The following is a 27,643-nucleotide window of genomic DNA, read 5'->3' on the forward strand; positions in this document are numbered from 1 at the left end:
TTTGCACTTTCTCTAATTTCTTGACGCGCTTGATCGAGTGTGGGTTCCAAACTGGTGCTGCATACTCTAGTATGGGCCTGACGTACCTTACTAAGGTATCGGAACGTTATTCTCAGGTTTGCCAGGGGTGTTATACTCACCCCAAGATCTTTCTCCTTGAGAGAGGTTTGCAGTCTTTGGCCACCTAGTCTATACTCCGTCTGCGGTCTTCTTTGCCTGGTGGCAAAAGCTCTCGCTTCACACGCTGAATGTTTGGGTTCGATTCCCGGCAAGGGTAGAAATATTGGGCGTGTTTCCTTACACCGGTTGACCCTGTTCACCCACCAGTAAAGTGGGTACCTGGGTGTTAGTCGACTGGTGTGGGTCGCATCCTGGAGCAAAATTTGCCTAATTTGCCCGAAATGCTCTGCATAACAAGGGGCTTTCTATATAGCAGTGTGTCATTGATGTCAGCTAGGCCTGTATACTTTGTATATGTACTTGTAGAAATAAAGATTATTATTATTATTATTATTATTATTATTATTATTATTATTATTATTATTATTATTATTATTATTATTATTATTATTATTATTATTATTATTATTATTATTATTTTAATAGTATAAGGTAGTGAATATACGACGGCGGGTGTGGTGGCCCTAACATCCATCAACAACACAAACAAGATGGCAGGTGACACGAAGGCAGCCGAGACCAATGAAAAGCTCCCCAATAATCCCCTCTCGAGGAAGATCAACAAAATTCTTGAAACCAGGCTAGAAAATGACAAGGTACCTTACGTTCTGCCTCTTACCGAGGCCCAAGTGTTATCATAGGGCTCGTGTAGGTGGCCCACTAAAGTGCCAGGGTGGCACCTCTGAGAGATGGTCGTGTGTTGTATATTGGTTGCGCTGTATAGCCCTTATGGTTTAGCGCTTCTTTTTGATTATAATAATAATGTACATTGGTTCTGATTTTTAACCCCGGAGGTTTAGCCACTCAGGATAACCCCAGAAAGACAGTGTGTCACCAAGAAAGACATGTATTCTAATTCTTTATTTATTTACCTTTGATGCTGAAGGGCTCTTGATCCTGGGAATTGGAACGGATCTCCATTTCCTTAGATCGAACCTGATTACTTTCCATTCCACAGGCGCTGTGTGACTCATATGGGTTTAGTGTTTCTCCATTAATACAATAATTAAATTATTCTTTATGTGGATCACCCTTCCAGAGCCAATTCTGTGTATTAAGAGCCGGTGAAGGGCTCTTGAGCCAAGGGGTTGGACCTGTCCTCCCTTTATCAGTGTATCACTTCCCCTTCCTTGGATTGAACCTGATTGCCTCCTGTTTTCCATGCATTGTATGATTTCAACACGGGTTTAGGGCTTCCCAATTATAATCATAATAATAATGACTATGTTAAATAAATTTATTATTTTAGTATGGAGCTACATTATATATTCTGTACATTACTTAAATTTTAATTTTGGAGAATTTAGTTTAAAAGTTTCTGAATATGTGGCTAAAAATTCATTACAGAATAAAATGAATTTCACTTAATAACTTAAAACAAAGTCATGAAGTCAAGACTGTAGATATTATCAGCATAATCTCTATGAAATGATTGGGAAAGGAAATAAAAGACATAGTAGGTCTAATTTTTTATTCATTTATTGTGTTTGAAAATTATTTCAGGACACACTTGATGCACTGAAGGAGTTATCTACATTCTTCTCTGAGAACACATTAAGGAGTCGCAGGAACCTGAGAGGTGAAATTGAAAAGCGAAGTGTTGGAATTAGTGAGGTATGCACGGATGTGAATTATGGAAGCATCGGATAATTATTAATCAGATTAATGAAACATCAGCAAATTTAATGGTATTTGCAGTAAATGTCACTTGTAAATGACATGCTCTTGAATAATATAAAAGGTGCTACTAAGTTTTTAGTGACACTATCAGTAAAGAGTCAGACACACCTACTAGTTTAGCTACAATCAAGAGTTCAAAAATTTCAGTAGTCACATGTTTTTACTATTTTTAATTTATGAAGTCTATGTATAATCAGAGTTGTATTGTGTATCTTATGTTTCAAATAAAAAGGCACAGTACCACGACTGGAACAATTCACAAATAACCCACACATAGGAGAATGAAGCTTAAGTTTCATTCTCCTATATGCAGGTTATTTGTGTATCTTATGTTTATTAAAACTTGCCATTGTAAATGCATGTAATGTGTTTTGCAAGACAGTTTGTGTCTTTACGCTTGGGATTACTGACCTGTTTGTAGTTAGAGCAAAGTTATGCTCATGGTATTCAGTGTAAGTATTTTTAGATTTCCTGTGTTTGTAGCACATATTACTAAATTGCTTTTTGTATTTGAGTCTAGCAGTCGATCACTCTATTTGTAAAGCATTGTTTTCTAGTATAAGTTTGGCACTGCTTTTCTAAAAGCAGTGCCAGAAAGCTGAGGCTTCCTGATCTCCCTGTTATCTTTTATGATCTAAGATGTGGTTATGTCTTCTCTCTTAATCCTGTCAATTAGCATTGGATTTTAGTGTTCTAAATTTTTCTTTGTAACTCCCTGCTTATGTTTGTTTGGTGCATTTAAATTCTTATTTTATATTAGTCATTCTCTCATCATGGTTTCACCACTTCCAGACACACTCTCAGTCTGTAAGTGATGAAACCAAGATGACAGAATGATCAATGGAAAATAAGTATTTAAATGCACCAAATAGACATGTCCCTCTGTGTCTTTTATTTGTTGTTGTTGCTGTAAGATTTACTTATCTTAGTTCATTTTTATAGTTCTGGCTTTTTGGTGATATTATTGAAAAATCATGTGTATGTATATGTAGAATATATGGAAGGTAACTACACATAGTCTGGTATATTTAATTTTATTTACTTTTGTCAGAAAATTGTCTCATCCTCAGATTTTCTTTTTATAATATGCATTGAATGACTTTTTCAGGAATTTGTTCTTGCCCTTCGAGATGTAAAAGAAGCAGTTGATGAGATATACACAGAGGTTAGCTCCATGAATGAGGTGTGTGTTGACATGAAGCGAAGACTACAATCAACAAAATCTGAAACACGCCACCTTATTCATCAGACGACCTCACTGCAGAATCAAAGGTGGGGCAGTGTGAATTTTAGAATTAGTGTATTCCCTCTCATATTATGCCTTTTGATGTATAGTATATTCCAGTGATGAATATTTATTAATGCACTGTATATTAAAATCTACTGTATATGTAAGTCTACACAAAGTAGACTTAAAATTATCTGTTTTCCCATACTTTAGAAGCTGTTGCACATTTAATGGCAGCAGTTTACTGGGGATCTTCAAGCAGCGGCTAAATTTTAAATTTTTTATAGTAATATTTCTATATTAAGATTCTTGAACCTCTTTGGGATTATAATTACCTTTTCTTGCATATCTTTATTGTAGATGTTTGGCAATTTTATTCCTTGTTTTAGGAAATAAAATATCATTGATGTTACTGCCTTAACTACCCTCACTAAACAGATTTTAATGTTAACAAATCTGAACCACTTTGTAGCCTCCTTTTTTATTTTGTTTTTGTCCTGTCATTCAAGGTTATTTTTCTCAATCTTAGATCTGTATTGTTGTCTTACCCTGCTCTTATATGTCTTTTTTCTTTTGTCCTAGGTTCATGCTGTTAGATTCTTGAGGCAACCCATTTATCCATTAAATTCATGATTCTATGGAACACTTTCCCCTTCAATCAGCTCTTTAATAAACCTCCTCTTTTTAGTGCAGTTTTTTGTAAATCTGGTTGAAAAAGTAAATCAAAACTTATATAGCACATGCTGTGAGAACCTTTCCATGCACTGTTCAATTTTGGATGAACTTTTTCAATCACAATTCTAAAAAATTGCATGAGAATAGAGGAGCTTTGTAAGGGAGCTGACTGTGTTTAGTAACATGCGATAGCCAGAAATTTCAAGGAATTCTTTTGCAATTGATTCACATTGCAGTTTTCAGTAATTGTTGCTGACATAAAGGTATTTGAACATGGTGTCACCCTTAAAGGCTGAAGGCATTTGAAATGGTTTGTTAGTTCATTCCCCAAGGAAGGGAGTTTTCATGGGGAACTTCAGTACAGGCATACCTTGCTAATACATCAGGGTAGGTTCCAGACCACTGATGTAAAGTGAATATCGCCTTAAAGCAAATCACAACCTTTTTTTCCCCCTTCCCAATACATATAAATGCCTAAAAACATGTTTACACTATTATTAAATGTGCAATAGCACTATGCCTAAAAAAAGATGCACAAATGCTGTGAACAGACTGAGCACGGGTAACAAAATTGCGCCAGTCAGCTGATGCACGCATCACTGCCAAAAACAATAAATATGAATATAAATGAAAAGCACCATATTAATAAAGTGCTTTAAACCAAATGCCGTATTAGTGAGGTATGCCTGTACTGAATTTTTTCAATTTAACCTCCTAAGATTCTTGCAGCTTCTCAGTGTATTCTTGAAGAATACACTGTAGAATACACTTGTAGAAATATACCTAGTTGGATGAATCTTATTGTGGCTAGCTGGTCTAGTGGTTAGCGCGACGGGCTGGAGTTTTGAGACTCTATGACCGCGGGTTCAATCCCGGCCGGGGGTATGGTTTATTTGCAATCGTGTCATTACGATTTCTTAAGTCAAGTCTTTGATAACCCCTTCTGTATATCAAATTAGAACATAGGAATGGAGGAACATGTCCATTCTTATGTTAACAGTTGAATAAGGAATACAGTACAATGAAAGTGTAGAGAGATAAAGACCTTATATACTTGAATATATGTATATCGTATGTTTGTATTAATTCTTTACTTTTCTGCAGTAATAAATTACACATGGAAGAAGATGTTGCTGATGCCTTTGTAAGAACCTTTCAACTAACTCCTGAACAAGTGGCTATTATAAAGGGCTCAACTAGGGAGTCACCAGTTACCCTGGAGTTTTTTGCTGTTCTAGAAAAAACGCAGAAGATTCGAAACAACACAAAATATTTACTGCAGGTAAGCAGAATGTTAATGTCTGAAATCATTTCAAGTGGATTAATGGCTATACAGGTACTCCTCGACTTACGATAGGGTTATGTTCCAACGAACCCATCGTAAGTTGAAAATTTTATGAATATGAATATGATATGACTTATATGATGTGACTTAGGTCACACTACACATACATGTACACGTTTATTTATACACACTCATCTGAGTTTTCTTTGATTTTATCTTAATAGTCCTTGGTCTTATTACTTTTCCTTTTATATCCATGGGGAAGTGGAATAAGAATCTTTCCTCCGTAAACCATGCGTGTTGTAAAAGTCAACTAAAATGCCGGGAACAATGGGCTAGTAACCCCTTTTCCTGTAAAGATTACTAAAAAGAATAAGAAGAAGAAAATTGTCAAAGTGGGAAGTCTGAATGTGCGTGGATGTTGTGCAGATGATAAGAAAGAGATGATTGTGGATGTTATGAATGAGAAGAAGCTGGATGTCCTGGCTTTAAGTGAAACAAAGCTGAAGGGGGTGGGAGAGTTTCAGTGGAGAGGAATAAATGGGATTAGGTCAGGGGTTTCAAATAGACTTAGAGCTAAAGGAGTAGCAATAATGTTGAAGGATAAGCTATGGCAGGAAAAGAGGGACTACAAATGTATTAATTCAAGGATTATGTGGAGTAAAATAAAGATTGGATGTGAAAAGTGGGTTATAGAAAGCGTGTATGCACCTGGAGAAGAGAGAAGTGTAGAGGAGAGAGAGAGATTCTGGGAAATGTTGAATGAATGCGTGGGGAGTTTTGAATCAAGTGTGAGAGTAATGGTGGTTGGGGATTTCAATGCTAAAGTGGGTAAAAATGTTATGGAGGGAGTAGTAGGTAAATTTGGGGTGCCAGGGGTAAATGTAAATGGGGAGCCTTTAATTGAGCTATGTGTAGAAAGAAATTTGGTAATAAGTAATACATATTTTATGAAAAAGAGGATAAATAAATATACAAGGTATGATGTAGCATGTAATGAAAGTAGTTTGTTAGATTATGTATTGGTGGATAAAAGGTTGATGGGTAGGCTCCAGGATGTACATGTTTATAGAGGGGCAACTGATATATCGGATCATTATTTAGTTGTAGCTACAGTTAGAGTAAGAGGTAGATGGGAAAAGAGGAAGGTGGCAACAACAAGTAAGAGGGAGGTGAAAGTGTATAAACTAAGGGAGGAGGAAGTTCGGGCGAGATATAAGCGACTATTGGCAGAAAGGTGGGCTAGTGCAAAGATGAGTAGTGGGAGGGTTGAAGAGGGTTGGAATAGTTTTAAAAATGCAGTATTAGAATGTGGGGCAGAAGTTTGTGGTTATAGGAGGGTGGGGGCAGGAGGAAAGAGGAGTGATTGGTGGAATGATGAAGTAAAGGGTGTGATAAAAGAGAAAAAGGTAGCTTACGAGAGGTTTTTACAAAGCAGAAGTGTTATAAGAAGAGCAGAATATATAAAGAGGATAAATAAATATATAAGGTATGATGTAGCACGTAATGAAAGTAGTTTGTTAGATTATGTATTGGTGGATAAATGGTTGATGGGTAGGCTCCAGGATGTACATGTGTATAGAGGGGCAACTGATATATCGGATCATTATTTAGTAAAGCAGCTGGAACTGATGGGATCATGACAGAAATGTTAAAAGCAGGGGGGGGATATAGTGTTGGAGTGGTTGGTACTTTTGTTTAATAAATGTATGAAAGAGGGGAAGGTACCTAGGGATTGGCGGAGAGCATGTATAGTCCCTTTATATAAAGAGAAAGGGGACAAAAGAGATTGTAAAAATTATTGAGGAATAAGTTTACTGAGGTTGGTAGACAGCAACCACCCAGGGAAGTACTACCGTCCTGCCAGATGACTGTGAAACAAAAACCTGTAACTGTTTTGCATGATGGTAGGATTGCTGGTTTCTTTTTCTGTCTCATAAACACGCTAAGATAACAGGGATATCTTGCTACTCCTACTTACACTTTGGTCACACTTCACAGACACGCACATGCATATATATATATACATACATCTAGGTTTTTCTCTTTTTTCTAAATAGCTCTTGTTCTTTTTTATTTCTTCTATTGTCCATGGGGAAGTGGAAAAGAATCTTTCCTCCGTAAGCCATGCGTGTCGTATGAGGCGACTAAAATGCCGGGAGCAATGGGCTAGTAACCCCTTCTCCTGTATACAATTACTAAAAAAGAGAAGAAGAAAAACTTTATAAAACTGGGTTGCTTAAATGTGCGTGGATGTAGTGCGGATGACAAGAAACAGATGATTGCTGATGTTATGAATGAAAAGAAGTTGGATGTCCTGGCCCTAAGCGAAACAAAGCTGAAGGGGGTAGGAGAGTTTCAGTGGGGGGAAATAAATGGGATTAAATCTGGAGTATCTGAGAGAGTTAGAGCAAAGGAAGGGGTAGCAGTAATGTTAAATGATCAGTTATGGAAGGAGAAAAGAGAATATGAATGTGTAAATTCAAGAATTATGTGGATTAAAGTAAAGGTTGGATGCGAGAAGTGGGTCATAATAAGCGTGTATGCACCTGGAGAAGAGAGGAATGCAGAGGAGAGAGAGAGATTTTGGGAGATGTTAAGTGAATGTATAGGAGCCTTTGAACCAAGTGAGAGAGTAATTGTGGTAGGGGACTTGAATGCTAAAGTAGGAGAAACTTTTAGAGAGGGTGTGGTAGGTAAGTTTGGGGTGCCAGGTGTAAATGATAATGGGAGCCCTTTGATTGAACTTTGTATAGAAAGGGGTTTAGTTATAGGTAATACATATTTTAAGAAAAAGAGGATAAATAAGTATACACGATATGATGTAGGGCGAAATGACAGTAGTTTGTTGGATTATGTATTGGTAGATAAAAGACTGTTGAGTAGACTTCAGGATGTACATGTTTATAGAGGGGCCACAGATATATCAGATCACTTTCTAGTTGTAGCTACACTGAGAGTAAAAGGTAGATGGGATACAAGGAGAATAGAAGCATCAGGGAAGAGAGAGGTGAAGGTTTATAAACTAAAAGAGGAGGCAGTTAGGGTAAGATATAAACAGCTATTGGAGGATAGATGGGCTAATGAGAGCATAGGCAATGGGGTCGAAGAGGTATGGGGTAGGTTTAAAAATGTAGTGTTAGAGTGTTCAGCAGAAGTTTGTGGTTACAGGAAAGTGGGCGCAGGAGGGAAGAGGAGCGATTGGTGGAATGATGATGTAAAGAGAGTAGTAAGGGAGAAAAAGTTAGCATATGAGAAGTTTTTACAAAGTAGAAGTGATGCAAGGAGGGAAGAGTATATGGAGAAAAAGAGAGAAGTTAAGAGAGTGGTGAAGCAATGTAAAAAGAGAGCAAATGAGAGAGTGGGTGAGATGTTATCAACAAATTTTGTTGAAAATAAGAAAAAGTTTTGGAGTGAGATTAACAAGTTAAGAAAGCCTAGAGAACAAATGGATTTGTCAGTTAAAAATAGGAGAGGAGAGTTATTAAATGGAGAGTTAGAGGTATTGGGAAGATGGAAGGAATATTTTGAGGAATTGTTAAATGTTGATGAAGATAGGGAAGCTGTGATTTCGTGTATAGGGCAAGGAGGAATAACATCTTGTAGGAGTGAGGAAGAGCCAGTTGTGAGTGTGGGGGAAGTTCGTGAGGCAGTAGGTAAAATGAAAGGGGGTAAGGCAGCCGGGATTGATGGGATAAAGATAGAAATGTTAAAAGCAGGTGGGGATATAGTTTTGGAGTGGTTGGTGCAATTATTTAATAAATGTATGGAAGAGGGTAAGGTACCTAGGGATTGGCAGAGAGCATGCATAGTTCCTTTGTATAAAGGCAAAGGGGATAAAAGAGAGTGCAAAAATTATAGGGGGATAAGTCTGTTGAGTGTACCTGGTAAAGTGTATGGTAGAGTTATAATTGAAAGAATTAAGAGTAAGACGGAGAATAGGATAGCAGATGAACAAGGAGGCTTTAGGAAAGGTAGGGGGTGTGTGGACCAGGTGTTTACAGTGAAACATATAAGTGAACAGTATTTAGATAAGGCTAAAGAGGTCTTTGTGGCATTTATGGATTTGGAAAAGGCGTATGACAGGGTGGATAGGGGGGCAATGTGGCAGATGTTGCAAGTGTATGGTGTAGGAGGTAGGTTACTGAAAGCAGTGAAGAGTTTTTCCGAGGATAGTGAGGCTCAAGTTAGAGTATGTAGGAAAGAGGGAAATTTTTTCCCAGTAAAAGTAGGCCTTAGACAAGGATGTGTGATGTCACCGTGGTTGTTTAATATATTTATAGATGGGGTTGTAAGAGAAGTAAATGCGAGGGTTTTGGCAAGAGGCGTGGAGTTAAAAGATAAAGAATCACACACAAAGTGGGAGTTGTCACAGCTGCTCTTTGCTGATGACACTGTGCTCTTGGGAGATTCTGAAGAGAAGTTGCAGAGATTGGTGGATGAATTTGGTAGGGTGTGCAAAAGAAGAAAATTAAAGGTGAATACAGGAAAGAGTAAGGTTATGAGGATAACAAAAAGATTAGGTGATGAAAGATTGAATATCAGATTGGAGGGAGAGAGTATGGAGGAGGTGAACGTATTCAGATATTTGGGAGTGGACGTGTCAGCGGATGGGTCTATGAAAGATGAGGTGAATCATAGAATTGATGAGGGAAAAAGAGTGAGTGGTGCACTTAGGAGTCTGTGGAAACAAAGAACTTTGTCCTTGGAGGCAAAGAGAGGAATGTATGAGAGTATAGTTTTACCAACGCTCTTATATGGGTGTGAAGCGTGGGTGATGAATGTTGCAGCGAGGAGAAGGCTGGAGGCAGTGGAGATGTCATGTCTGAGGGCAATGTGTGGTGTGAATATAATGCAGAGAATTCGTAGTTTGGAAGTTAGGAGGAGGTGCGGGATTACCAAAACTGTTGTCCAGAGGGCTGAGGAAGGGTTGTTGAGGTGGTTCGGACATGTAGAGAGAATGGAGCGAAACAGAATGACTTCAAGAGTGTATCAGTCTGTAGTGGAAGGAAGGCGGGGTAGGGGTCGGCCTAGGAAGGGTTGGAGGGAGGGGGTAAAGGAGGTTTTGTGTGCGAGGGGCTTGGACTTCCAGCAGGCATGCGTGAGCGTGTTTGATAGGAGTGAATGGAGACAAATGGTTTTTAATACTTGACGTGCTGTTGGAGTGTGAGCAAAGTAACATTTATGAAGGGATTCAGGGAAACCGGCAGGCCGGACTTGAGTCCTGGAGATGGGAAGTACAGTGCCTGCACTCTGAAGGAGGGGTGTTAATGTTGCAGTTTAAAAACTGTAGTGTAAAGCACCCTTCTGGCAAGACAGTGATGGAGTGAATGATGGTGAAAGTTTTTCTTTTTCGGGCCACCCTGCCTTGGTGGGAATCGGCCGGTGTGATAATAAAAAAAAAAAAAAAAATGAAAGAGGGGAAGGTACCTAGGGATTGGCGGAGAGCATGTATAGTCCCTTTATATAAAGAGAAAGGGGACAAAAGAGATTGTAAAAATTATTGAGGAATAAGTTTACTGAGTATACCAGGAAAAGTATACGGTAGGGTTATAATTGAAAGAATTAGAGGTAAGACAGAATGTAGGATTGCGGATGAGCAGGGAGGCTTCAGAGTGGGTAGGGGATGTGTAGATCAAGTGTTTACATTGAAGCATATATGTGAACAGTATTTAGATAAAGGTAAGGAAGTTTTTATTGCATTTATGGATTTAGAAAAGGCATATGATAGAGTGGATAGAGAAGCAATGTGGCAGATGTTGCAAGTATATGGAATAGGTGGTAAGTTACTAAATGCTGTAAAGAGCTTTTATGAGGATAGTGAGGCTCGGGTTAGGGTGTGTAGAAGAGAGGGGGAATACTTCCCGGTAAAAGTAGGTCTTAGACAGGGATGTGTAATGTCACCATGGTTGTTTAATATATTTATAGATGGGGTTGTAAAAGAAGTAAATGCTAGGGTGTTCGGGAGAGGGGTGGGATTAAATTATGGGGAATCAAATTCAAAATGGGAATTGACACAGTTACTTTTTGCTGATGATACTGTGCTTATGGGAGATTCTAAAGAAAAATTGTAAAGGTTAGTGGATGAGTTTGAGAATGTGTGTAAAGGTAGAAAGTTGAAAGTGAACTTAGAAAAGAGTAAGGTGATGAGAGTATCAAATGATTTAGATAAAGAAAAATTGGATATCAAATTGGGGAGGAGGAGTATGGAAGAAGTGAATGTTTTCAGATACTTGGGAGTTGACGTGTCGGCGGATGGATTTATGAAGGATGAGGTTAATCATAGAATTGATGAGGGAAAAAAGGTGAGTGGTGCGTTGAGGTATATGTGGAGTCAAAAAACGTTATCTATGGAGGCAAAGAAGGGAATGTATGAAAGTATAGTAGTACCAACACTCTTATATGGATGTGAAGCTTGGGTGGTAAATGCAGCAGCGAGGAGATGGTTGGAGGCAGTGGAGATGTCCTGTCTAAGGGCAATGTGTGGTGTAAATATTATGCAGAAAATTCGGAGTGTGGAAATTAGGAGAAGGTGTGGAGTTAATAAAAGCATTAGTCAGAGGGCAGAAGAGGGGTTGTTGAGGTGGTTTGGTCATTTAGAGAGAATGGATCAAAGTAGAATGACATGGAAAACATATAAATCTATAGGGGAAGGAAGGAGGGGTAGGGGTTGTCCTCGAAAGGGTTGGAGAGAGGGGGTAAAGGAGGTTCTGTGGGCGAGGGGCTTGGACTTCCAGCAAGCGTGCGTGAGCGTGTTAGATAGGAGTGAATGGAGACGAATGATACTTGGGACCTGACGATCTGTTGGAGTGTGAGCAGGGTAATATTTAGTGAAGGGATTCAGGGAAACCGGTTATTTTCATATAGTCGGACTTGAGTCCTGGAAATGGGAAGTACAATGCCTGCACTTTAAAGGAGGGGTTTGGGATATTGGCAGTTTGGAGGGATATGTTGTGTATCTTTATATGTGTATGCTTCTAGACTGTTGTATTCTGAGCACCTCTGCAAAAACAGTGATAATGTGCGAGTGTGGTGAAAGTGTTGAATGATGATGAAAGTATTTTTCTTTTTGGGGATTTTCTTTCTTTTTTGGGTCACCCTGCCTCGGTGGGAGACGGCCGACTTGTTGAAAAAAAAAAAAAAAAAAAAAAAAAAAAAATTAAGGGAAACCGGTTATTTTCATATAGTCGGACTTGAGTCCTGGAAATGGGAAGTACAATGCCTGCACTTCAAAGGAGGGGTTTGGGATATTGGCAGTTTGGAGGGATATGTTGTGTATCTTTATACGTTTATGCTTCTAAACTGTTGTATTCTGAGCACCTCTGCAAAAACAGTGATGGTGTGTGAGTGTGGTGATAGTGTTGAATGATGATGAAAGTATTTTCTTTTTGGGGATTTTCTTTCTTTTTTGGATCACCCTGCCTCAGTGGGAGACGGCCGACTTGTTGAAAAAAAAAATAAATAAATAAATAACCTAGGTAGTAGGTTGGTAGACAGCAACTGCCCAGGGAGGCACTGCCGTCCTTCCAAGTGAGTATAAAACGAAAGCTTGTAATTGTTTTACACGATGGTAGGATTGCTGGTGTCCTTTTTTCCGTCTCATTAACATGCAAGATTTCAGGTACGTCTTGCTACTTCTGCTTACACTTAGGTCACACTACACATACATGTACAAGCATATATATACACACACCCCTTTGGGTTTTCTGCTATTTTCTTTCTAGTTCTTGTTCTTGTTTATTTCCTCTTATCTCCATGGGGAAGTGGAACAGAATTCTTCCTCCGTAAGCCATGTGTGTTGTAAGAGGCGACTAAAATGCCAGGAGCAAGGGGCTAATAACCCCTTCTCCTGTATAAATTACTAAATTTAAAAAGAGACACCTTCGGTTTTCTTTTTTGGGCCACCCTGCCTCGGTGGGATACGGCCAGTTTGTTGAAAGAAGAAGAATAAATAAATAAGTAAATAAATAACTACTGTTACTGAAGAAATAAAAATAATTACTGTAACTAACTAAATACCAGTATTGAAAAGTAAATAAATGAATGCAAGTTTATCCTATCAATAACAATAATTGTACAGTACTGTATAGTACAAAAAAAAGTTTTACAGTACATTGACTTGATTACCTGTGGATGATACAGGTACAGTACATGTAGTGATATGTTGTACAGGTACTCACTGTTAATGTACATTGCTACTACACCATCATAAAGTCAAAATATCATAAAGAGGAACACCTGTTAATTGTATGAAGGTACCATTAGCCTTTATTACCCCACCTCCCCTCCACCCACCTACCTTTTTCCCATCTTTCCATCCTTACCCATCCTTCTTCCTTCCCCATCTTACCAAAGCTCTGGTCATACCTCACCTCACTTTCTCTTTCCTTGGATCAAACCTGATAACCTCACATCCTAAGGCAGGGTGGCCCAAAAGGAAAAACGAAAGTTTCTCCTTTTACATTTAGTAATATATACAGGAGAAGGGGTTACTAGCCCCTTGCTCCCGGCATTTAAGTCACCTCTTACAACACGCATGACTTACGGAGGAAGAATTCTGTTTCACTTCCCCATGGAGGTAAGAGGAACTACACAAGAACAAGAACTAGAATGAAAATAGAAGAAAACCCAGAGGGGTGTGTGTATATATATGCTTGTACATGTATGTGTAGTGTGACCTAAGTGCAAGTAGAAGTAGCAAGGCGTACCTGAAATCTTGCATGTTTATGAGACAGACAAAAGATACTAGCAGTCCTACCATCGTGTAAAACAATTACAGGTTTTCGTTGTACACTCACTTGGCCGGACGGTAGTACCTCCCTGGGCGGTTGCTGTTTACCAACCTACTACCTAGGTTTTTCAGGATTATAATAGTAATTTTAAATTGCACAGCTTTATTTTCACCTTACTTTTATAATCTGTTGTATAGATTTTCCTTTTTGCTTTTCACTTTCCTTCCTACATATCTAAAATAACATCACTTAAAAGTTGCCTATCGTTATTCTCAAATTATTCATTGACCTCTGTAATTTGTAATTTGCTCGCTTACCTGAGAGGTGTTCTAATCTTATTTTATTCTTCTTAACTCTTTTCTTTCAGTTATTAATATATTTATTTGAAATGCTAAATCCATGTATGTCATTTAGGAAATGGAGTAATGGAAGCTCAGTCCTCAATTTCTAACTATTGCCACTATTTGTTGATTTTCAGACAGGCCACCAGAAAACAGCCTTAGATGTGATGGAGCAAATGAACGTGTGTCGTGAGGCTGGACTGGAGCGCTTGTACCGCTGGTGTCAGTCCCAGTGCCGCTCACCAGATCCATCCCCTCTGCTCACTCAAGCCTTGGCTGCTCTCCAGGAACGACCTGTTCTTTTTAAGTTAGTAAATGTTACAAATTTAAAAAGCATTTACTTTTGGTAATGACCTAATCAGTGTTTTTTCTGTGCATTTAGATAGATGCAGCAAAAATGCAAAAAGCACCATTTTTTATTTAAATACATCCATCAGACCTGCCAGCTGGAGATCAAAATATGCAGCTTAATTTTCATGTCAGTGTCTCCTTTGGGTTTATTCAAACATTGAAAAGAACACATTACTCTTCAAAGTTTCCAGTTAAAACAAAATATTGAGATTTAGAGATTATACAAAAAGTTCCACAATTAGGGCATTTTATTTAACAAGTAAATTAGTATATTACCTAGGCAGTAGGTTGGTAGACAGCAACTGCTCAGGGAGGTACTACCATCCTGCCAAGTGAATGTAAAGCAGAAGCCTGTAATTGTTTTACACGATGGTAGGATTGCTGGTGTCTTTTTTTTTTTCTGTCTCATACACATGCAAGTTTTCAGGTACGTCTTGCTACTTTTTTTTTATTATTATTATCACACTGGCTGATTCCCACCAAGGCAGGGTGGCCCGAAAAAGAAAAACTTTCACCATCATTCACTCCATCACTGTCTTGCCAGAAGGGTGCTTTACACTACAGTTTAAACTGTAACATTAACACCCCTCCTTCAGAGTGCAGGCACTGTACTTCCCATCTCCAGGACTCAAGTCCGGCCTGCCGGTTTCCCTGAACCCCTTCATAAATGTTACTTTGCTCACACTCCAACAGCACGTCAAGTATTAAAAACCATTTGTCTCCATTCACTCCCATCAAACACGCTCACGCATGCTTGCTGGAAGTCCAAGCCCCTCGCACACAAAACCTCCTTTACCCCCTCCCTCCAACCTTTCCTAGGCTGACCCCGACCCCGCCTTCCTTCCACTACAGACTGATACACTCTTGAAGTCACTCTGTTTCGCTCCATTCTCTCTAAATGTCCGAACCACCTCAACAACCCTTCCTCAGCCCTCTGGACAACAGTTTTGGTAATCCCGCACCTCCTCCTAACTTCCAAACTACGAATTCTCTGCATTATATTCACACCACACATTGCCCTCAGACATGACATCTCCACTGCCTCCAGCCTTCTCCTCGCTGCAACATTCATCACCCATGCTTCACACCCATATAAGAGCGTTGGTAAAACTATACTCTCATACATTCCCCTCTTTGCCTCCAAGGACAAAGTTCTTTGTCTCCACAGACTCCTAAGTGCACCACTCGCCCTTTTCCCCTCATCAATTCTATGATTCACCTCATCTTTCATAGACCCATCCGCTGACACGTCCACTCCCAAATATCTGAATACATTCACCTCCTCCATACTCTCTCCCTCCAATCTGATATCCAATCTTTCATCACCTAATCTTTTTGTTATCCTCATAACCTTACTCTTTCCTGTATTCACTTTTAATTTTCTTCTTTTGCACACCCTACCAAATTCATCCACCAATCTCTGCAACTTCTCTTCAGAATCTCCCAAGAGCACAGTGTCATCAGCAAAGAGCAACTGTGACAACTCCCACTTTATGTGTGATTCTTTATCTTTTAACTCCACACCTCTTGCCAAGACCCTCGCATTTACTTCTCTTACAGCCCCATCTATAAATATATTAAACAACCACAGTGACATCACACATCCTTGTCTAAGGCCTACTTTTACTGGGAAATAATTTCCCTCTTTCCTACATACTCTAACTTGAGCCTCACTATCCTCGTAAAAACTCTTCACTGCTTTCAGTAACCTACCTCCTACACCATACACCTGCAACATTTGCCACATTGCTCCCCTATCCACCATGTCATATGCCTTTTCCAAATCCATAAATGCCACAAAGACCTCTTTAGCCTTATCTAAATACTGTTCACTTATATGTTTCACTGTAAACACCTGGTCCACACACCCCCTACCTTTCCTAAAGCCTCCTTGTTCATCTGCTATCCTATTCTCCATCTTACTCTTAATTCTTTCAATAATAACTCTACCATACACTTTACCAGGTATACTCAACAGACTTATCCCCCTATAATTTTTGCACTCTCTTTTGTCCCCTTTGCCTTTATACAAAGGAACTATGCATGCTCTCTGCCAATCCATAGGTACCTTACCCTCTTCCATACATTTATTAAATAATTGCACCAACCACTCCAAAACTATATCCCCACCTGCTTTTAACATTTCTATCTTTATCCCATCAATCCCGGCTGCCTTACCCCCCTTTCATTTTACCTACTGCCTCACGAACTTCCCCCACACTCACAACTGGCTCTTCCTCACTCCTACAAGATGTTATTCCTCCTTGCCCTATACACGAAATCACAGCTTCCCTATCTTCATCAACATTTAACAATTCCTCAAAATATTCCCTCCATCTTCCCAATACCTCTAACTCTCCATTTAATAACTCTCCTCTCCTATTTTTAACTGACAAATCCATTTGTTCTCTAGGCTTCCTTAACTTGTTAATCTCACTCCAAAACTTTTTCTTATTTTCAACAAAATTTGTTGATAGCATCTCACCCACTCTCTCATTTGCTTTCTTTTTACATTGCTTCACCACTCTCTTAACCTCTCTCTTTTTCTCCATATACTCTTCCCTCCTTGCATCACTTCTACTTTGTAAAAACTTCTCATATGCTAACTTTTTCTCCCTTACTACTCTCTTTACATCATCATTCCACCAATCGCTCCTCTTCCCTCCCGCACCCACTTTCCTGTAACCACAAACTTCTGCTGAACACTCTAACACTACATTTTTAAACCTACCCCATACCTCTTCGACCCCATTTCCTATGCTCTCATTAGCCCATGTATCCTCCAATAGCTGTTTATATCTTACCCTAACTGCCTCCTCTTTTAGTTTATAAACCTTCACCTCTCTCTTCCCTGATGCTTCTATTCTCCTTGTATCCCACCTACCTTTTACTCTCAGTGTAGCTACAACTAGAAAGTGATCTGATATATCTGTGGCCCCTCTATAAACATGTACATCCTGAAGTCTACTCAACAGTCTTTTATCTACCAATACATAAGCCAACAAACTACTGTCATTTCGCCCTACATCATATCTTGTATACTTATTTATCCTCTTTTTCTTAAAATATGTATTACCTATAACTAAACCCCTTTCTATACAAAGTTCAATCAAAGGGCTCCTATTATCATTTACACCTGGCACCCCAAACTTACCTACCACACCCTCTCTAAAAGTTTCTCCTACTTTAGCATTCAGATCCCCTACCACAATTACTCTCTCACTTGGTTCAAAGGCTCCTATGCATTCACTTAACATCTCCCAAAATCTCTCTCTCTCCTCTACATTCCTCTCTTCTCCAGGTGCATACACGCTTATTATGACCCACATTTCGCATCCAACCTTTACTTTAATCCACATAATTCTTGAATTTACACATTCATATTCTCTTTTCTCCTTCCATAACTGATCCTTCAACATTACTGCTACCCCTTCCTTTGCTCTAACTCTCTCAGATACTCCAGATTTAATCCCATTTATTTCCCCCCACCGAAACTCCCCTACCCCCTTCAGCTTTGTTTCGCTTAGGGCCAGGACATCCAACTTCTTTTCATTCATAACATCAGCAATCATCTGTTTCTTGTCATCCACACTACATCCACGCACATTCAAGCATCCCAGTTTTATAAAGTTTTTCTTCTTCTCTTTTTTAGTAAATGTCTACAGGAGAAGGGGTTACTAGCCCATTGCTCCCGGCATTTTAGTCGCCTCATACGACACGCATGGCTTACGGAGGAAAGATTCTTTTCCACTTCCCCATGGACAATAGAAGAAATAAAGAAGAACAAGAGCTATTTAGAAAAAGGAGAAAAACCTATATGTATGTATATATATATATGCATGTGCGTGTCTGTGAAGTGTGACCAAAGTGTAAGTAGGAGTAGCAAGATATCCCTGTTATCTAGCATGTTTATGGGACAGAAAAAGAAACCAGCAATCCTACCATTATGCAAAACAGTTACAGGTTTCTGTTTCAGTCATCTGGCAGGACGGTAGTACTTCCCTGGGTGGTTGCTGTCTACCAACCTACTACTTGTACTTACAATTTGGTCACAATGCACATACATGTACAAGCATATATATACACACCTCTCTGGGTTTTCTTCTATTTTCTTTCTAGTTCTTGTTCTTGTTTATTTCCTCTTGTCTCCATGGGGAAGTGGAACAGAATTCTTCCTCCGTAAGCCACGAGTGTTGTAAGAGGCGACTAAAATGCCAGGAGCAAGGGGCTAGTAACCCCTTCTCCTGTATATATTATTACATGTAAAAGGAGAAACTTTTGTTTTTCCTTTTGGGCCACCCTGCCTCGGTGGGATACGGCTGGTGTGTTGAAGGAAGAAGAAAGAAACATGCAAGATTTCAGGTATGTCTTGCTACTTCTACTTACATTTAGGTCACTAGGTCACACTACACATACAAGTACAAGCATATATATACACACACCCCTCTGGGTTTTCTTCTATTTTCTTTCTAGTTCTTGTTCTTGTTTATTTCCTCTTATCTCCATGGGGAAGTGGAACAGAATTCTTCTTCCGTAAGCCATGCGTGTTGTAAGAGGCGACTAAAATGCCGGGAGCAAGGGCCTAGTAACCCCTTCTCCTGTATAAATTACTAAATTTAAAAAGAGAAACTTTTGTTTTTCTTTTTGGGCCACCCTGCCTTTGTGGGATACGGCCAGTTTGTTGAAAAAAAAAAAATGTATATACACACCCCTCTGAGTTTTCTTCAATTTTCTTACTGGTTCTTGTTCTTGTTTATTTCCTCTTATCTCCATGGGAAAGTGGAACGGAATTCTTCCTCAGTAAGTCATGCATGTTGTTAGAGCCAACTAAAATACTGGGAGCAAGGGGCTAGTAACCCCTTCTCCTGTATACACTACTAAAGTTAAAAAGAGAAACTTGTTTTTCGTTTTTGGGATACAGCTGGTTTGTTGAAAAAAGATGATGATTAGTATATTACCTGGGCAGTAGGCTGGTTGACAGCAACCGCTCAGGGAGGTACCACTGTCCTGCCAAGTGAGTGCAAAACAGAAGCTTGTAATTGTTTTACATAATGGTAGGATTGCTGGTGTCTTTTTTCTGTCTCATAAACATGCAAGATTTCAGGTACGTCTTGCTACTTCTACTTACACTTAGGTCACACTACACATGCATGTACAAGTATATTTAAATATACCCCTCTGGGTTTTCTTCTATCTTCTTCTAGTTCTTGTTCTTGTTGTTTATTTCCTCTTCCTCCATAAGCCATAAGTGTCATAAGAGGCGACTAAAATACTGCGAGCAAGGGGCTAGTAACCCCTTCTCGTGCATATAATTACTAAATTTAAAAGGAGAAGCAAATGTTTTTCCTTTTGGGCCACCCTGCCTTGGTGGGATACAGCTGGTTTGTTGAAAGAAGAAGATTAGTATATTACATATTCTATTATACTTTAGGTTAAATCCTGTCAGGAAGGGAAATATCTTATATTACCACATTTTATACCTCGGTTTAAATCCTGCCATGGAGACGAATCTCCTAATTGCTTGTCCCATTTAAAGCTTATGTTTACCTGGTCACCCCAGGCCAAATTGTGCGTAATCAAACAATGTCACTTGTGTTTTCCACAATCTCAAAATGCCTGAGCTGACTTATTCACATTTTTAGCACAATGTGGGTTCAAAAGCAAATACATGTGAAACTATTTTTGACTACAAAATTAGGGAAAGTATACTTAAGAGCATACATGATTGGAATTTTAAATATATGGTATGTAATGAAAACTGTTAATTACTGTAGTTTATAAAGTATGGTAATAGGAATAAAAATATGTGCCCAGATGTTGCACACGTCTGATTCTTAATCTGCTTTAAAAATGTTTCACATTAAGGGTAGAATTCATGAATGTATGGCTAAGTCTCAGTTAGTGTGAATAACAATTCCCACGAAGTGGTCACATTATTTCAGTTCACACAATTTGAATTATATGTAATTTTTGTGCACAATTTGAAGAGTTTGGGGAAAGAAACTAGCATTAATTAGTTTTGTACTAAATCGAAATTCGCATTACTTGAACTCAAATTAATTGAGATCTGGCTGCATTTACATTCATATCAGATATGTAACTCAGCAGTGACTCATAAGATGCATGTTGAAATTGTGATTTTATATTCTGTACATTATAGATAGCTCTTTAGATTTCAATAATTTAATTGGTCTCTGTTTTTCACTTTTACATTCTTCTTTGTATTGTATGAAAAGTTAGAAAATGCTACAAATGTCCTTTATTCCAGTCAAATCTTTCATTGCAGTTTAGTAACTGAAGAATGGATAGTTGTTCGACGAGGATGGCTGGTGCGAGGTTTCTTAGATGCACTTACCATTGGTGGACCCGGTGGCTCTCCCCGACCCATTGAGCTTCAGGCTCATGACCCCTTGAGATATGTTGGTGATATGCTAGCATGGGTGCATCAGGCGCTGCCATCGGAGCGGGAAGCTGCTCAGATCTTGTTTGCGAAATGTTCAAATATTGGTAAGTTGATGAGATGTGTATTTTTTTTTTTAATTCCTCCCCAATAATGGATTTTTTTGTTTTTTGGAAAATCTTATGATTCTATATTTACAGATCCTGTAGAGCAGACACAATCTACTGTAGCAAGCATATCTGAAAGTGTGTGTCGGCCCCTCAAGACACGAATAGAGCAAATGATTGTGACAGATCAAAGAAGAGAAGGTGGTAAAAAGCCAGTACAGTTATACAAGATAAGCAACCTTCTTCGATTTTATCATAACACCATCCTTCAGGTCACGTAATATATGAAATGAATGGTTTCCTAGTAATGTATATTTCACTTTTTTTTTTATTTATTTTATGCAGTACATGAACTATTACAAATCTGAGCTAAGATAGCCTAAACTCAAATACAGTGGAACCTCGACTTAGGAGTTTCATTCGTTCCGTGATCTAGCTCGTAACACAGTTTCCTTGTATATCAAATTAATTTTCCTCATTTAAATTAATTGAAATGCCATTAATTCATTCCAGCAGAATTCCTGTTCTCAGGAAGCAGGACAGAATACTTCAATATAACGCTAATATCAACTCTATGGCTTATTTATCTATCACAATAGATCTAATATGACATAATATATAAACAATATAAATAACATAGAAACATGATATACATATACTCTAGAATGAGTAAAATATGTCTTGTGATGAGTGGTGGCAGCCATTTCCTCTCCTGCTCTGACCATATCTTCCCATGCTCTTATTATAAGAGAAAACAGTGTTTATAAGACTAAATGCACTAGATTACTAGTTTCATAAGGAAAACACTGAAACAATGTTTTTATAAATAAGAAATATTGTATAAAAACATAATAATACCTAATAGAGAACGTAAAGAAATAAACTGGTTTTATAAAGGGTACATACATATTTACCTTGGAGAAGAGATGCTGGCAGAGTGACGTATGCTGTCAGTGGCCCTATAAACCCCAACAACAACGACATTGGAAGAGTTCGTTTTGTTTCGTCTTTTTTCTATCACTTAATTGTTTAACTTACTTGCTATGCTCTTAATGCTACACTTTATTGCTAAACTTAACTGCTACAATTTTTTTTTTTTTTTTCACTTCACTTTTCACTGATTTACTTGCTACACTCTTAATGCTACAACCCACAACCCACACACCTCGCTTGTGTTTATCTGTGATTTCGTGCTTTAATTCCATGGACATCATCCTCTTTTTCTTCTCAGCACTGTCCTTTGCACCTACTTTCTTAGGACCCATGGTTAGAAAAAACAAATTTGGCAAAATAACTGCACAAAACGCAAGCAAAACAAAAGAGAAATGCTTCCACGGCGAGGTAAATATGTGCACTGCTTGGCAGATGTTGTTGCGTTCACTGCACCAACTAGTGGCGGCATTCTGAAGCTCACTTGTTATTATTACGTATTATTATTATTTTTATAATGGGGAAGTGCTAATACCGTAGGATTATACAGCGCCTGTGGGGGGAGAGGAGATGGAAGGTATTCAGGCTTAATTTAGGGAACTGGAGCACAGATCCAATTTCCTAGATCAAGAGCCCCTCACCTGTGTCAAGGAACCTTTCTTGAGGGGGAAGCTCACTCGTAACTCGGATTTTGGCTCCTAACTCTGAGCAAAAAATCGACTGAGTGATGGCTCGTATCTCGAAAAGCTTCTATGATGGGGCACTCGTAAGTCGAGGTTCCACTGTATAGAAACAAAAATTTAGAGATTTTACAACAAGGATTTAGTTTTTTGATGTAGCAGTTAGTACAGTAGAGCATTGCGTTGTATATTTTTGTGTTTTATGTTGGTGCATATGATGTGTATTTGATAATGAGGCATTAATATTGTCTGATATCTACTATTGCCAGTTTTTGTTTAGATTTTTTTATTCTTTTAAGGTATGTGACTTTTTGCAGATTTAGATTGCTGATTATAAATGGTATCTCCTGAGTAGTGAAAATATAAATTTAATAAAGTTTAAAATATACTTTTATCCTTTATTATATTTTAAAACTCTCATCTAATTTATTTTGTATTTATACCCAAATTTAGCAAATCTTCTGTTTTAGACTCGTGTATTATCAATGATCGGTTGAAATATCACCCTGCCTATACCGTAGGTATTTCCACTAGTGTATTTCACGGGACACAAATATTATTCTTTATATTATACTAAATACTTAGCTATAAAAAACTCTCTCACTTATTATAGCAATGCATCCTTAACATGAAATTCAGTTGTTACTTTTGTTTTCACGTAATTTTTTTTGATTTTGTACTTTTTGAAAATATTAAATTATTTGCAGGTAACAAATGCTGGTCTCTTAGTAGCAACACTTGACGAGCTTCACCAGCTGAGCCACAAAATGTTCATGTCTGCCTTACAAAATCAGGTTTGTACAGTAATTGTTAGCAACTTTCATAATTTTATAGTTCATGTAGATGGGATATGGCCGGTTCATTAAAAAGAAAAAAAATTCATGTAGTACAACCCTCTGACTGCAACATCCCCACCCCTCCTTCAGGGTGTAGGTGCACACTGTTCTTCCCACTTTGATTTCCCAGAATCCTTTTATAAATATTACATTGCTCACACTCCAACAGTGCATTAAAGCTATAAAAGCCACTTGTCTTCACTCACTCTGATGTAATATGTTCACCTAGAGCATGCTAGATGCTCTAGCATTCAAAACCTCCTTTGACCCCCACCTCCCTCCAGCCCTTCCTGGGATAATCCCTACCTCTTCTCCTTATCTGTGATTTCATGCTTTAATTCCATGAACATCATCCTCTTTTTCTTCTCAGCATTATCCTTATACATTTTCATACTCCATCCTTTCTAAATGTATATTGTGCTTAGCATTAATTTTTGTTCATAGGTGAGTCATGTAAGTGAACGAATCGAGCCCCCCGGAGAAATGCTAGCTCCAACACCTGGTGTTGCTCGTACACTCGGGCTACTGACTGAAGTAGTAACTGCTGCAACCATAGCAGATGATGCCCAGCATGACTTCAAGCAGGTAAAATAAAAAAATAACAAGCAAAACAATTTTCGTAGACTGCAGTGTGGAACTATTCTTACGTATGCATTTTCATCCCTTATTCTGTACACTGTCATTATCATTGAAATTACTTATTTTTTTGTTCCATGTCAGATGCTCTTCTTAATGACATAGCTTTGTAACCTCATTTCTTATTTATGTTTCAGTGACTCTTGTGTCTTGTTTTACTGTTGTCATTTATTTCTTGTATGTTCCTTCAAGGGAAGTGGAAGCCTAGATGATGGTAAAGGGCTCTTGATCTAAGGAATTGAAGTTAGTCTACCCTTCCTCAGATTAAGCCTGATCACCTCCCATTCTTTAGACACTGTAAGAAAAGTATGGGTGTAGCATTTTTCCACAAATATAATAAATTTTGAATATGCTTTCACCCACTTTTTACTCATTACATATTTCATATAACAATGATGTATGTGATGTTAATAACTGATAAATGATGTATTTTCAATTATTCTTACCTCTGGCCTCAAAAATTTGAAGTTTATTTACTTAAAGCAAACATAGAGGAGCACTGCAGTAGGCCTGCCACTCTATACATGATAAGCCCTTCTCATGCTCATTTCAACCTTTTCAGAATATTTTCTTTTGGTATGGTAAGATGTGGCCTTGTAAAACTCATGCAGCATTTGTGTATTCTTCAGCAATATACTTCCTAGATAATTTGTAAATTAAGGATTTGAAAAGAACCAAATCATGACTTTTTTTTCTCATTATCATTCTTTTTATTATTATAAGCCCAGTTACCATATTCATATTTTCGTACTTCTGCAGATTGTCAGCTGTGTAGTTGATCCACTGGTAAATGCCATAAACGAGAGTGCGTCGGGGTTAGGAGCTGTAGAATCTGCTGTCTACTTACTAAATTGCTTCCATCAGTTGCATTCAACTTTATCTCTCCTACATGCTACCGGGGAAAAATTAGAGATGATTCAGGTATTACTCGGTGGAGTATTTGGTTTGGTCACATAACTTACTCATGTCACAAGAGGATAATTCATTATCAATAAAATTTTTGCTCATACTTCATTTGATAATGAGATGCGAACACATGGTCAGAGTATTTGAAAATGATGTTGCCTGTTAGAATATAGTAGGGAACTGACTGACTTGTTCCTAATTTAAGATGATTTACACTTATGACATTGGCACTTTGGAATGAATTAATTACTTATGAACAAGTAAATAAATTTCTTTTGAACAAGAAAATACTTATGAAAGTATTTTCTTTTTGGGGATTTTCTTTCTTTTTGGGTCACCCTGCCTTAGTGGGAGATGGCCGACTTGCTAAAAAAAAAAAAATGAACAAGTGACTCGTACATCCAATAGCAGGAGAACTTTATTCACAGATTTTCTTAACCTTTAATTATGAATACAAGTACTCCTTGGTTAACGACCGAGTTTCGTCCCTAAGAGTAGGTCTAGGTATAATATTGAGTAACAAGTGTTGAATGATGATGAAAGTATTTTCTTTTTGGGGATTTTCTTTCTTTTTTGGGTCACCCTGCCTCGGTGGGAGTCGGCCGACGTGTTGAAAAAAAAAAAAAAAAGGAATACTATGCCTTGGGAACACATTATTCATGAGTTTCTCTGGGTAGCTAGGTTCTGAGTAAGGAACAATGTACTTCAAATACATTTTCAGGAACTCATTAACGTTGTAAGCTGGGGCCTTATAGGTCTGTGCTTTACGCATAAATTAAGAAATTATTCATATTGGTTTAAGCTCTAGTCATGTTATTAATTAAAATGAAGACATCTTAAAATCTGCATGTAGCCAAGACATGTATCTCTGAGTCTGTAGACAAGGATAAACTGGTTTCCACTTAAGTTCCAAGCAACTACACTCTCAAAAAAGAAAAGATCAGTGTTTACTTTTTAAAACTTTGATGTGACTATGAAATGTAACTCAAACTTTGGTCATAAAAGTCTATAATTGTTTGTAGTTTTACTTATAAGATCATGTATAGTACTGTACGTTGACAGTTTCTAAATTGGAAGCAATTACTGTACATGTTCTGTATGTGATTTCATTGCAGTTACATATCTTATGCAGTAATCAATAGACATTTGCTTAATTTTGAAAATAATGTAAAAGTTGAAAACTTATTTTGGATTTTGCAGGGGCAGATTGATGCACAGCTGGATACCCTGGCTCAGGAGCAGATTAGTGGAGTTTGTCATAGTGTTGGTGTGGCAAGCATGTATCCCTTCATCAGTCATCCACCAACAACACCACTCTCACAGAACCCTACATGTCAGCCTCTTGCCATACAGGCTTTCATGGTATGTCAAGAAATCTTGTATGCAATATATTATAACTTTTATTTGGTGGTTATTGTTGATATTACAGATTTTCTGCACTTGGTCTGAGAACAGGCTGTTAGAGGGCGATGATCCCCAAAACTGTCAGCAGGCAGAGAATTTTTAAAACATCATTTAATTCCATTTATGTTTTATGGTTCAGATGTCTCTTCATTCTCAATATCTCCCAGCAACACTCAAGACATCTCATTATTTGCTTTAGTTTAATGTATGTGATATTGGTAATAGGAACTTATTGCTTCGTTGTACAACAGTACATACTGTATTTCACAGCTTATTAGACGCATTCTTTTCCACAAAAGTCTCCAAAAACCACCCTGCGTCCTATACACTGAAGGTCAGTGATGGGAGTTATAAGTTTGGGGTGTGGGGTGGGCTGCAGCTCTTCCAATTACATCCGATGCTAAGCCATTGAAACGGAAACAAGTCTTATAAGCTGCGAAATGCAGTACTTCTAATGCAGTGATTGCTTTCTTCTTTTTCTCATTTTATATCTTTAGTATCTATTTTATAGGTAGTGAATTTATTAATTGGAGATGAAAAGGAAACTAACAGATCAAATCTGGTGAATTTAAAATAATGTGAATTGTTTCTCTTCCAGACTAAACTTGATGGTTTCTTGGCAGCACCTGATCATCTCATGCTCCCTCATACACGTCTCCTGCTTAGCTCAAATTTTCGTCGGACTTTACAACAACGAACAGCAGAAGCAATAACATCAATGTACTCCAAACTTTATGCTCTTGTCCATGACCCCAATCATGGCTACAACGATCCAAGCTCTCTGCTGACCCGTGAACCAGACACTGTTAAAAATCTTCTCTCGTAGTGCACTAGTATGTCTCCCTTGGCAAGATAGTCATTGAAATAAAAAAAATTATTTATGTATAAATAATTTGTCTGTGTATGTGCATGTGCAAGGTCGTTTGTACACTTGCACTGTGTTAATTAGTACAGTAATTTAAAAGTGAGAGGTCAGAAGTTGTTAGTCTGTTTAAAGATATAATGTTTTGTTTCTTTATAGTATATTTTCAATATGTACTATTTAATAAATTAATTTGTATTCATTTTCACTTGTTTGTATTAGCTTTATCTTGTATATGGAAGAAGATTTGGCCTATGTAGTGTATGGGGACATTGATTGTATTTTGTAGAAGGATTATAATTACTATCCATCGAGTTTTGTAATAAAGAATATTCTATTGTTTTGAGCATTAAATGATTTTCAAATTTTTCTTTTGAGTTTTGTATTCACCTAAATTCAGTTTATAATTC

General features: G+C 37.9%; 1 protein-coding gene across 1 annotated transcript; it reads left to right on the top strand.

The window, feature by feature from the left end:
* Nucleotides 1-618: 618 nt before the first annotated feature.
* On the top strand, nt 619-27,603 carry Cog6 (conserved oligomeric Golgi complex subunit 6). The gene is made up of 12 exons (XM_053778111.2): nt 619-776; nt 1,684-1,794; nt 2,969-3,132; nt 4,868-5,045; nt 14,259-14,428; nt 20,759-20,979; nt 21,073-21,251; nt 23,297-23,383; nt 23,870-24,010; nt 24,821-24,982; nt 26,168-26,329; nt 26,970-27,603. The coding sequence occupies exons 1-12, from the start codon at nt 672-674 to the stop codon at nt 27,195-27,197; spliced, it is 1,908 nt and encodes a 635-aa protein (XP_053634086.1). The 5' UTR covers nt 619-671; the 3' UTR covers nt 27,198-27,603.
* The last annotated feature ends 40 nt before the right edge of the window (nt 27,604-27,643 follow it).

This window comes from Cherax quadricarinatus, chromosome 22 (assembly GCF_038502225.1).
Source record: "Cherax quadricarinatus isolate ZL_2023a chromosome 22, ASM3850222v1, whole genome shotgun sequence".
NCBI classification, from domain to species: Eukaryota; Metazoa; Arthropoda; class Malacostraca; order Decapoda; family Parastacidae; genus Cherax; species Cherax quadricarinatus.

What these genes read in the sequence shown, in the direction of transcription:
- Cog6 (XM_053778111.2), top strand. Translation starts at nt 672, where the DNA reads ATGGCAGGTGACACGAAGGCAGCCGAGACCAATGAAAAGCTCCCCAAT. An exon ending in ACCTCACTGCAGAATCAAAG is followed by an intron (nt 3,133 to 4,867) that starts GTGGGGCAGTGT and finishes ACTTTTCTGCAG; the next exon opens with TAATAAATTACACATGGAAG. An exon ending in CCCAGCATGACTTCAAGCAG is followed by an intron (nt 24,011 to 24,820) that starts GTAAAATAAAAA and finishes GTACTTCTGCAG; the next exon opens with ATTGTCAGCTGTGTAGTTGA.